Source organism: Seriola aureovittata, chromosome 1 (assembly GCF_021018895.1).
Source record: "Seriola aureovittata isolate HTS-2021-v1 ecotype China chromosome 1, ASM2101889v1, whole genome shotgun sequence".
In the NCBI taxonomy this organism is placed as follows: domain Eukaryota; kingdom Metazoa; phylum Chordata; class Actinopteri; order Carangiformes; family Carangidae; genus Seriola; species Seriola aureovittata.
Window position 1 is genome coordinate 32,152,906 of NC_079364.1, and position 13,445 is coordinate 32,166,350.

General features: G+C 40.2%; 1 protein-coding gene across 1 annotated transcript; it reads left to right on the plus strand.

Moving 5' to 3' along the window:
- Positions 1-7,283: 7,283 nt before the first annotated feature.
- On the plus strand, positions 7,284-10,687 carry tlnrd1 (talin rod domain containing 1). The gene has a single exon (XM_056381372.1). The coding sequence runs from the start codon at positions 9,009-9,011 to the stop codon at positions 10,071-10,073; it is 1,065 nt and encodes a 354-aa protein (XP_056237347.1). The 5' UTR covers positions 7,284-9,008; the 3' UTR covers positions 10,074-10,687.
- Positions 10,688-13,445: the final 2,758 nt, after the last annotated feature.

Genomic DNA, 13,445 nt, shown 5'->3' on the forward strand with positions numbered 1-13,445 from the left:
AACAATGCTGATGACTTGAGAGATTAAAATGATGAAAGAATTTTGACTTTACTTTAATATAATTGTGAAAACGTAAACAGTGTGAATTTATGTGTCTGAGTTGTGGGTGGAAGTTGTAACACAGCATCCAATTTTGTTATTGCAAGGTTTCTGCTTTGGGAACTAGCCCAACACACTGCAACTTAAGAAAACACATGCAAATAGACAAAATACAAACAAATCCCCAAAAACATCTTCATCAATTTGACAACACATGTGCTGCAAATTTTCCCAACACAACAGAAGTGTTCCCAGGGGACACTAAAAAATGAACCTGGCGTTTTAGTGTCCCCTGGAAACACTTCCGTTGTGTTGGGAGTATTTATGTTGTCAAATTGATGTTGATGTTTTCTGAATATGTTTGTGTTTTGTCTGTTTGCACGTGTTTTCTTAAGGTGCAGTGCGTTGAGCTTTCAGAGCCACTGTAGAAAACACTTTTAGTAGAAAAAAATATTATTTTTCACAGTGTCAAAACAGGTTACCTTCAACTTAATATGACCTCAGCAGGCAGTTGAAAATGTAGCACATGTGCTACATAGTTGGCAAGTAGGACTTTGGCCACCTGAGGATTTGAATCCTCAACCTTTGTCTCCACAGAGAATGATTCTTACTGACTGTGGAGACATGATCTCACAACTCAAGGTAATGGCATCACAAGTACAAAACTGGGATTTGGTCTGTTTAACCTTAAAATACTTATAACAATAATAACAAAAAATTCTGCTCTGTAGGATGAACCAGTGATTTGTTATTTTTTTGACATTTGGAATGTGAAATGTCCAGAAATTTAGATTTTTTTCTGGGTTTCTACTCGAAATGAGCTTTTTTTAATGTCTTTTTAATGTGTGATCATTGGCGAACAGATCCTTCTTGGTTAATGATCTGATAACTGAAAAGAATTTGCACTGTATGTTTTTAGCTGAGTCTGGGTTAAACAGCACTTAACTAAACTATCATTTCTTTCAGTCAATCAGGCAAAACAGGAAAGGAGGAGGGACTGCCGCTATTTTCTCCCCACAGTTTGCATGTAGGGACACTGACCTATGTGAAATTACATCAATTGAATGTCTTAAATGCTCTTAAATTGAAAGCAGAATTATTAGTACTCATCATTACATTATTATTATGTCATCAGAAGATTCCTCACTACTTCTACAGCAATTCTCAGAGCTGATCTCACTTGGTATCTCTAGATATGACAGATTAATCCGGAATATTCATATTAAAGACTGATTGGAGCTTGTTAGTTTACCCGACAGCCTCGAACTCACCCAGCATGTAAATGAAGCCACTCATCAGCATGGTACCACCCTAGACCTGGTAATAACAAAAGGCTTAAGCATCGATAATGTTTCAGTAGTCAAATTATGTTTATCACTGTGTCTTTTGATGCTGACCAAACCTTAAAGTTTCTCCAGGCATGTTTTAAAATCTGTTAAAATCCTCTGCTATGATTAATATTTTGTTTAACATGTTTTTGACACATAAAAAGTGAAAATCATCATCTCCTCTTACTTCCTGATTGAGAAATCTGGATAAGGCCTTGAGCCCCGCCCACCACCTGCTGTCTCCAGGTGGACAGGTGAAAGAGCAGAGAGTATCAAGATGGTTAGAGGAGGAAACATGAGAGAGACTCAGCCACATGTTTGAGCCTCAGTCAGACCCAGACTCAGATGAGGAGTCTGCTGAGACCAGAACCAGAGACTAGCAGACGGATCAGAACAGTTAGCATAGTTAGCATCTTTTATTTGTTTATGTTGTTTGTTGCTTTTAACTGGCATAATGCTAATGCTAACTCTCTCTTTCTGTACTGACAAGGTTTCAGGTTTATTTACACAACAATGGTTCATGCTTTAGGAATAAGAACCTGTATATGAAGTTTTGGATAATTGTCACCAGATGTACCCTTCACAATAGCTCTTATAATAGAAACATAAAAAGGAAAAAGCAAACAGTCGGACAACTAAATGATTTATTTGTCATAGAAAATAGTAAGCCATAAGGTCCAAACCTCCTGTTCCTGTTCCTTCCTATTTCCTGACAAATTGACAAAAATGATCCTTAAAAAGATGTTAAGGAAAGTAAAAAAAAAAGGAATCCTGGATCCATCCCTTTCACTGGATCCACACCAAACTTTAATGTGTTCTTCCCTGGCCCATGTCCCATCGCTCCACTAAGTTTGTTGCAAATTGGTTCAGTACTTTTTGTGTAATCCTGCTAACAAACAAACAAACAAACTAACAAAGCAGACACGGGTGAAAACAAAGCGTCCTTGGTGGAGGTAACAATAGAAATTTGACCATTAGTTGGAGTCAGGAAGGAACCTCTCTCATGTTCAGGAGCAGGAAATCCAGTGGGCGATAACATGAAGGCCAGGATCAGACCAATACACTCTAACTGTAACTCTGCTCATACAACCCTGAATTTAATGTTAATGAAGCATTAATTTCCCTCAGTGAGAATGTGGACAGATTATTGATGCAGGGAAATTAATGCTTCATTAACATTAAATTCAGGGCCGTATGAGCAGAGTTACAGTGTGTGGAGGCCTGCAGGTTTCATGGGGTCGTGGAGATCGGAGATCAGCCTTAGCTGACACAAACTGTAGAGCTGTTTCCTCTTTGGCCGACTCCACCCAATGGCACTGTGCCCTGTGCAGCTGCAAGTCCCACTGACAGTACAACAGCACTCGCATTCACTCACAGTGTGTTCATCACAACTTCCTACCCAGAAGAATAGAGCCTTCATCATTCCTTATGTACAAAATATAGAATCAGTCTGTAATAATGTTTTGAACTGATTTATTTATTATTTTGGAAGTGACTGATCAAATTTTCTAACAACAAATGTATCATCAAAATGTAATATTGAATACTCAGTCTGTGTATTGGTCCATCCCAAACAATTACATGATATATAATATAAACTGAGGAATTCTTTAACATCATCTTCTAACATGTAAATCTTTACTCTTTACATGAGTTTTTCCACTTTATGCTACAGAACCATTATTGTGAAACCCACAGAGATTTGGTTTACAATGATATAAAATAGAGAAAGGCAAATAATCCTCACATTTGAGAAGCTGGAGCCAAATAGTTTTCATATATAATTGATAAATCCTGATTAACTGATTTAAAGTTCTAATATGTAACTTTTCCACATTAAAATGTCTAAAAACATCTAGACCTGTGTTCTATATGTTGTTGAGTTGTGTTCTTACATTATCACAGATGGTTCCATCAATTCTCAAACCAGAGAAATCTGTGATTTTATTCATTGTGACATTTTATTGGTTGCCTGTCAGTGACATCATATCCTCTATGATCATGTGTCAGTGTGTTTGTCTGACAGAAGCTCAACATTGACTTTTATCTAGTTTTAAGCCACATACACTTTTGACACCTTGGTGGTTTTCAGCTCTATATTTGAACCAGATGAAGGATTTTAGTCGTCGGACGTCTGGATCTGAAGTTATCAGAGAAACAAGCTGAGGAAATGTTAGACAGCTCAGCTCCCAGCTGCTGGAGACGTCCCGTCCTGTGTCACTGAAGAGCGTCGCTGAATCTCTGCTTTTTAAAGGTAAACTGCTTTCTGGGTGTTTCTACTGGTTTTAATCCCCTGGTGTGTTTGTTATGGAGAGGAGGACACCTCTGTGGATAATTCAGCTGCTGGTAAAAACCTGCTGAACGTCTGCTTCATAAGTTATCAGAGAAACAATCAGAACAAAGGTTAGCATCAATCTCAGCTCCAGCTCTTCCCTGAGTCTCTGTCCTCCGTACAGCGTCGCTCAAACTCTGACTTTAAATGTCAAACTGCTTCATTCAGTGTTTTTAACGGTTAGAATCATCAGGTCTGTTTGATTTCCTGAACCACTGACACTGAAGGAATCCAAACCGGGAGGAGCTTATGGTAATTGTGGTGAAGACAACAACTCCCATGATCCCACGCTATTTCATGATGTCACCCAATGCCATCTTTTGTTATTGTTTTGATTGAGTGACCCCTAGAGGCAGAAGTTACATAGTGTGAGTTTAAAGCTGGAGTGCAGGACTTTTAAATATAAATTAACATCTGTTACATTCAAGCCTTTGCCAAATGAGCTCACACAAAGCTGATTAAAGCCTGTCAGCGGTAGGTAAATCTCTTTGTATTTTTTAGTATACCATAGTTTAGTATACTCCATCTGGTGTCTATGGCATCTTTACCACACATGTGGCGATGTGCTTTACCAACTAGCAAGTTTGCCAGAGCTGAAGAGGGTGTTCTGTTGTCTAATAGGACAAATTACTACTGATGTGACTTTTTCTTATTGAAGAGCGCTTGGAAAGGTTGACATTTTTAAATATATGGAGTAGGCTATTACATTTATTCCACTTGCCAAAGGGGGAAGAAAAAAGTTCCTCATTGCAGGTTTAACTAGCTAGTAAATTCAGCCCTATAGTAGACATTGTGCAAATGGTAACCAAGTACAATTACTCAAGGACTCTTGTATAATTTTGTACATCATGTACCAAGAATCTCATAAAAATGTAAGATGGCCTCCCTTAACAGGTGCATGTTCTCCCTGTGCCTGCAAGGGTTCTTTCTGGGTACTCCAGCTTCCTCCCACAGTCCAAAGACATGCATATTAGGTGAACTGGCAACTCTAAAGTGCCCATAGGTATGAATGTGTGCGCAAGTGGTTGTTTGTCTCTACATGTCAGCCCTTTGATAGACTGGAGACGTGTCCAAGGTGTACCCCGCTCTCGTCCAACGTCAGCTGGGATTGGCTCCAGCCCCCCCGCGGCCCTATAAGGATAAGCGGTATTGAAAATGGATGGATGGATGGACATTGATACATCAGCTACACTGTGATGATAACTCTTCTGTAACTTTGAATTGTAACAGCATGTTTATATTGGAGTATTGCTACTTTTTTATGTGAATAGTTCTTTCACTACTTGAAATAAGGCCATGGCTATCTCTTTATAGTGGTTTGGAAAAGATCATTCAAAGCATTCAGCTGAATGACTAATGGTCATTGTGTCAGTTTTGCCTGGTTCAATAAGTTGATATCCTGTTTCAACCACTTTAGGAAATTGTATGTACTTGTTTTTCAGAAACCCATTAGCCTGCACCAGTGTTAGAAAATGTGTTCAAGAGGCAGTAACACAAACACAATATTGTGGTTTTCACACAGCGGTCCCTCACATACTGTAAATGTCTCTCCCATACTACAAGTGTATTGGCTCTCCTTAGTTTTAGTTCTTCCCATCAATCGATTGTGTACCGTCTACACTGGTGTTCAGTGACTGGATGATGACTGGGATGTCATTATTTTCAACAGGTATATGATTCCCATTTCACCAAGAGAAAAACTACAGTGTGATGATGTAATGGAGCAGCGTGGGGAGGGAGAGATCTGTGCCAATGGGTGATTTACACTTCCCACACACAGCAAATTATTAATTATTCTAATTAAGAAAAAGTCCCGCACACTGTACACCTCTGCAGTCAGTTGTGTGCCCCTGTGTTGGTGGTGATGGTGTCAGACACAGTGCCATGGAGCCTCACAAAGAGCAGATAACTCAGATAACTTCAAATGGCTGTAGGGGAGAACAGAGTAAGTAGGTAAAATTCAAAATGATCTCAAAATTGTTTGATTTTGTGTAATTTTTATATCAGTATACTGTACGGTGGTGCTCCTAGAAGGCTCAGTTTACCCCATCACTATCATTTTACCCCTACCTCGGGGCAAGTTGTGCCATAGGACTAACTTTTTTTGATGGGTTTTTGTTCTAAAACCATAATAATGACAAAACTTGTTTTAATTCCCAAGGGTAAACATATATAGTGAGCATTATTTGAAACAAATATTTTGCAGTAAAATCTTCAAATGTAAAAATTGGCTCATGTTACCCCATTCTAATGTAACAGATAAAGGAGGGCATCATAACACCGCCTGGCTAGCAGGTGAGAGGTTAGGCCTGGGTTACCCATGTCAAAGATGCCAGAGTAACCAATACAACATCTGTTGTAGCTGTCGAATTAAAGCTTTTATTGACAAACTCTAGCCAGAAATAGCTAATGCTGTAAAGTAATTTTTATTGCTTACTCAAGGAGGCCATATTTTCCTTTAATGCCAGCCTACTTTTTCTCCACTATATTTCAGAGTGAAATATTGTACATTTTACTCCACTACATTTTTATTTCTAATACTTATCTTTTACATAATACATATTTAGTTTTATACTTAAACTTAGACTTTTATGTGTAATTGAATATTTTTACATTCTGGAATTGCAACATTTACTGAAGTAAATTTTTTGAGTAGGTTGCTTCATTGCAACACTTTAAAGACATATAATTTGCTATGGGGATGGGGGGGACTCTCTTTATTACTATTGCTAATAGTATTGTTAACATCAACATCATTACTATTATTGTTGCTGTTACTGTCACTATTATCATTATCACTATCATGATCATTGTATGGTGGTCCTTCCTCCTCTCTCCCTCTCTCTCTCTCTCTCTCTCAACCCATCCGGTCCAGGCAGATGGCCACCCACCCTGAGTCCAGTTCTGCTCAAGGTTTCTGCCTCTTAAATGGAAGTCTTTCTTCTTTCTTCTTTCTTCCGTCGCCAAGTGCTGCTCATGGTGGGAATTGTTGGGTCTCTGTAATCAATATTATTAAGAGTACGGTCTAGAGCTGCTTTGTTTGAAAAATGCCTTGAGATAACCTCTGTTGTGAATTGGCACAATATAACTAAAATTTGATTTGGCTCATGTATGATTGTTTGTTTAATTGTTAAAAAATAAAAAATTAAATAAAATGTTTTAAAATAATAACCAGGAAGGCAGTAGTCAGGATATTAGAAATACTTTGGTCAATTTGGAGTCCCAACATCCATCAGTAAAATTCTTGCCAGATGGATTTCTGTCTAGATAACAATTCTGGTGGGCGAATACGGAATCATTCATTCATAGGCCTATGTGTGTGTGTGTGTGTGTGTGTGTGTATGTATGTATGTATGTACATACGTACATATGTATATTCATAAAGAGCCCACTATGTTTTTAAATGTATAATCTAAACTCTATGTAAAACTAAACTCGGGTTCCTAAAAGCCAAAAACCCCCCAAAAAATCCCCAAAGGAAAGTGAGATCAGAGTTCTTAGTGGTAGCTGTTGCCCTGACTGCTTTGCTTTTATTGTGAAAACAAAAACTTCCGGTCTCATTGTAGCTAGCTAGGCTAGCGGCTTGCTTGACGCAGTTGGGATGTCTCATGGCAGAGCAGCAGCCAGTCCTGAAAGTAAAAGCAGTCGTAAAACTTCGCGAAGCTCTTTGGCTACCGTGTAACTCGCATCTTCCCTCTCGACGTCGTTAATGCTAGATAACAACCAGTTGACAGACATGGTGGAAAGTGGTGGAAAGAGCTATTTGTGTTATTCCGTTGCTACAACTTTGCTCAGCCCAACAGCCGTTCAGCCGCGACCACACCCTCCCTGCTTCCTCATAGTACTGTAGCGGGAGCGCGCAGCACGACTTTGAATCTCTGGGAATAACGGCCACTTCTTCCAGCTACGTTTACGGTTCCGTTACCGTGGGACCTGCTAAAAGAAGTGAGTTTAATGTTCAAACACCACCTACTGGTATGGATATGAGAAGCGACTCCCCCACGGAGGATATGCGGGGCTACACACTCTCTGGTCCCGAGTTAAGACGCTGAGGAGGTGGAGGGCGGACAGACGGACGATGCATATGGAGTCGAAGCGACCGGAGCAACTGCTAGCTTCTAACCCAGGGCTCTGTTTGAAGAAGAAGAGGTTGAAAGTGGATTGAGGGGTTCGTGTTTTTGGACAGTCGGCCTTTCGGTGGATATTACTTGGAAGGACTCATGAAATGATGGTGCTGGAGGGAAACACAAGTCTTCCCGCTATCCAGAAGAGCTGCCCGGGTGTTGCCCCGTTTGTATCCAGCATGAGTACGCCAGGCCGGTCAAGCTCATTGGGAACAACTCGGACAAGATCTCGGTGCTGTGTCAGACTACTTGCTCCGATGCGAGTGGACACAAAATGATATCCTATTGATTACAGTCAAAAAAAGACTCAAAAGGCATCTAGTAAATGTTGAAGATGTTTTCTTGGCTGCAGTCTTAAAAGAAAAGGCATCTAACGTTACAGAAATAGCACAGAGGCAATTCAATAGATGTAATTCCAATTGGGAATGTGTTCTTGTTTGAAAAGATAAGGAGCTTTGACATTACTTTCACAGCCTAATTCTCAATCTGCACTTTGCCTTTACAGAAGGCACCTTGGTGGCACTGCAGCTTGTGTGTGATTTATTTTTTGATTCAGAAATCTGTGAATCTGTTCCACAAAAACCTGGGACTATAACAAGAATATTGACTTTTAGTAAGAATGGATTATGTTGTTCAGGGCATTTAAATTCAATTTAATTCATTTAAAGTTAAGAGCATATAATTTAACACTGATTACTGAGGTTGTGGGGAATTTGATCAACTGTGTTACATGGTAAAATTACTAATAACCAAGGCAGATAACTGAGAATATGCCAGACCATAGTCTGTTCCTGTATTATAATATACTATAGAGACACATTCATTAACGATGGAGATGTTATTCAAACATAAGTGAATGCAGTAATTAAGTTTTGCTTTCTTCTACATGTTTACATTGAGAATACATGTCCTGTGTGTCGACATATAATGTACAGTTGATTATCTATACTCTGAAGGAATTTAAGGAAGACTGTTTGGCCAGTTGTTATTTAAAGGAGTTTGTAAAAAACAATGAGGTGAGGCTTATCTTGGAAATGTCTTAAACAATACAATGCAGTGTGCAGCAGCATAAAACTATAAATAACCAAACCCCTCCAGAAGAGCAGTTTGACTACCACCCCCACCTCTCCACACACACACACGCACGCACCCCCCCCCCCACACACACACACTCCCCTCCTTATTATGGCTAGTGGTGGTTCTGGCAAATCGGCGAGTGAGGGATCAACCAGCATACCCAGTGGCAGTTTGCAGCAGAGAAAGCGTCTCTCCTCCATCTGTGACACATGTAAGGGAAAGATGCAGCTGGTGGCTGACCTCCTCTTGCTGTCCAGTGAGACCAGGCCGGTCATGACCTCTGAAGGCGTGGCAGTGGCTGACACCTTTGACCAGTGCCGTGACACGGTCATCGCCAGGACTAAAGAACTCTCCATTCTCACCCACGACATCCAGAGCCAGCTCAACATGGGCCGCTACATCGAGGTGGGGGACCGCCTTTTGGAGATGGCTGACCTTGTGGTGTCATTGACTGAGTGCTCAGCCCACGCCGCTTACCTGGCGGCCGTGGAGACCCCTGGCTCTCAACCCTGCCTGCCAGGTCTGGTGGACCGATACAAGGTAACCCGCTGCCGGCACGAGGTGGAACAGAGCTGTGGTGTCCTCCGTATCACACCCCTACCAGACCTCACCCCCCAGCTCCTCCTCGAGCTCTCTCAAAACATCTCCACCAACCTCAAGACTCTGACGGACATCTCGTCGCTGGCCAGTGAGAGGTCCAGGGACCGCTTTGCAAAAGAACAGTTCAAACTGAGCGTGAAGAGCATGAGCACGAGCGGCACAGCCTTCCTGGCGTGTGTCAAAGAGGTGAAAACCCAGCCCAGTGAGCTAACCAGAAACCGCTGCGTCCTTTTCAGTGCCGCCCTGGTCCAGGCTGTGAGCGCTCTGGTCGGGTTCGCCACAGAGCCCCAGTTCCTGGGAAGAGCTGCGAGTATCTCCACTGAAGGGAAGGGGGTACAGACTGCAGTGTTAGGGGGGGCCATGAGTGTGGTATCAGCCTGTGTCCTCCTCACTCAGGGCCTCAGGGACGTTGCCCAGCATCCCGAGAGCAGCTCCAAAATGGCAGACTACCGGGAGCGTCTGCGTAACTCGGCGTGCGCTGTGTCTGACGGCTGCACGCTGCTCACTCAGGCACTCAGAGAACGCTCCTCTCCAAGAACTCTGCCGCCAGTCAACTCTCATTCTGTGAATTAGTTTAGGAAGAGGCAACATGATCTCCAGTTCCCCTCTGTCCTATTCTGACATACCAAAGAGACTCACTTGGGCTGTCCCTGTTCATCAGGTTTAGAGTCAGAGTAACATCAGAAGAAGGCTGTCTGTGGGTCTGTCCATGTGGTTGAAGTGTGTCAGAACGCAATGGAGCACAGAAACAACCGCTGCAGGGTTTTGTGTCACGCTGGATGTGACTCAGAACGTGTTAGAAATGGACCACTTGCTCTGAAGCCTGACCCAGCCTCACCTGACAGCCTGCTCTCATCAACAGACGGCAGCCTTCAAACCTGAAAAGTTTACCTCAGTTTTCAGCTTCAGTGAAAACACCAGCCTTGATGATGGATGTAGCCTCGCTGTGTGAACCTATGGTTGGCTGACCTGCTCAATTATATGTGCTTTGTGAGATTGGAAAGAGTGATCTGAGTGTCTCAATATTTTTTTTCAACATGTGTGAATTCTTAATTGGTAAAAAGCTGCTGTGAGTGTGTGCCATAGGTTTTACACTATTTACCAGACTTTGCATAGTATTTTAAAGTGTTTTGATCATGCATGTAATAGAGTATTTATTTCAACTATTAAAAACGTTGTTTCTGATATTTTTGTTGTTGGGCTAATGTGCTTTGAAAAGCTGAACACCCAAATAATAGAAGAACATATTCTGTTTTACCCCAGTGGTATCTAAGATTTCTGCTTCCACCCCACTATAATGGAGGTTAATGAACAGAGACATTTAAAATGCCACTTTCTAATAAGGTGCCCTGTATAAACAGTTTTGTATGACTTTATTAATGGTAAAGAAAAATGGTAAAGAAAAAGCTTGACATGTTTTGCAACATCCTGACTGGATTTGTTTTACAGAAACCCCAACATTGCATTATTACATAACTTAACATTATGGTTTATAATTGGTCTGAAGCATGAATAAATGATAATCTTTAGTCACAACTTGTCAACTGTCTATACAGAGTGCCTCATCAGGAAGTGCTACCAGAAATGAATCAGCAACAAGTCTTTAATACACAACCTCTTGATTCCGGAAAGGTCATATTTTTTTAATCTTGTGAACTCAAGTTGTTATTGTAATAAAAATATTATATTAACATAAATAATATATGTTGAAATTCTGTTGAACCAACTGAGGACATTTAAGTAAATGAATGAGCTTTTCCACATCATTCAGAAGTAGTACTTATTATCACGTACTTAAATTTAATGTATTAGCCCCTTAAAATCTTGTGTTTATGCTGCCAAGTATGAAGATGTTTTGACTAATTTCACTGATATTTCACGATAAGTGCTATTTGTGTTTAGTTAGTATCACAAATCATTTCTAGCTGGTTCAACTTAAAACTAAGTTCCCCCGCCGTTTTAAAAATGTGAGTTTAGTGTGAATTTAGGGTCATTAGGTCAAAGTGGCTTCATAAGTTTTCAAAATGTCAAACTGAAATAAATCAACTGAACTAGAGAAAACAGGTCGAGTAAACTCAATATATATAGATTGAAACAGTAAGTCAGTCATGTTGAACAATGTTTCAGACTTTGATAAATCTCATCTTCATTTGACATGAATAATTTACGTCTGTAGCTGGTGTTACTGCTCCCAGTAAATTTGTTGAACCAGAAGTGAGTGCAGGTGTGATGCCAGCCTCCGTCATGGATTACATTGTTTTCATTATGAGAAGAAACAACAATGGCTTATTTCAACATGTGTTACAGACACAGCAAGTTTCATGCAGTGCATGCTGGGAAATCGTCCAGTACGTATGATGTTTCTTCAGAAATCTTCAGGAGTTCATTCATTCTGCTCACTATTTTAAGGCAGAACAATTCATGTTAACAACTTCTGAAAACTCGGACGTCATGTTTTCACTGTCTGCTTGTTTGTCAGCAGGATTACACAAAAAGAACTGAGATGATTTGAAACAAACAAGGTCAAGGGATGGGACATGGTCCAGGGAAGAGCCCATTGCATTTTGCTGATCAGGTTAAAGGGGCGGCACCAGGAAGTTTTTCTGAAACATTTCAAGGGCATTTTTCGGCACTTTTATCAATTTCTCAGGAAATAATGTTTGGATCTTGATGTACAACATCAAACACACTTATGGTGTTGAAAACTGAGACTCTGTACAATTTGTTGCAGATCTAGAATTGTTTTGCCCAGGTGGAGGTATGCGCTCAACAATTTTATGGTGTGTAAACAGTGTTTTGAAGTTAACAACCTCTAAAAGTAAAGTTGATGCATTAGTTTTTACTCTGTTTTATTTGTGTTTGGATTCCATTATTACAATCTTTTGTAAAGTTGACCTTCATAAACAAAATGTTGGGCAATTTACCCCATTGCAAACATATCACATGCTTTCAAACAACATGAAACAATATTAATACTAAACTTTATTTATAAAGAACTCAAAACACAGTTCCAAAGTGCTTTACAATCAGTAAGAAAAACAAGTGAAATAAACAGTTTAAGAAAACAGTTGAGATGGACAGGCAGCGCAGGTAAACTATGCTTTCTGGTAGAAGCAGTTTGTCCTGTTTTGTTTTTATAATGTCATCGGTTCACTGCAGGTCCACTGTGGAAATACACAGTCATGGTGTTGACTGGTTGTTTTGCTCATGATATGTTCTGTATTATATAATAAACACCATATATACATATTAACAAGTTTAAAAACTTGACTTTAAAATATTTAATGCATCAGATACATTTTGGTTTGTTTGGATTCAAAGCATAGATAATGCCAGGCGTAGTACTACTGGCACACACACACACAGATGGAAGTAGAATATTCGCAGCTCACATAATCTGGTATACAGTTTTTTAAGTCCTTGAAGATCCAGTCATTCTACACCAGCCTGTCCAATCTAGATCTGCACCAAACTGTACAAATCATAGATATCTCAGATTTTTTTTTTACATCAAGATCCAAACATTATTTCCTGTGAAATTGAAAAAGTGTCAAAAAACGTCTTTCTTGTAATGTTTAGAAAAGTGATTTAAAAAGAATGCTGGATCTGCCAGTTTAACCAGATCAGCACCAAAATGCCCTCAGACATGTGACACCTTCTCTTGTTCTTTAAGATGGCACACGAGGCAACAGCAGAGAGATCCAAAGCAAACAGAGAGGGGATTAAAAAAAGGAACAAAGTGTTGTTAGGTGTGTGTCACAGTGGTCAGAGAGAGCAAAGAAAAATTAGAACACAATGACTAACTTCACAACAAAACAAACACAAAAAGTTTAAAGAGTAGCTGCAGTAGTTTGTTATGGCCGGAGCACCAGAAAGGATTTGTCCAACTTACAAAGAAGCTGGAGCTGCCAACGGAACAAGAGATGAGGCAAACAACAGAAGATT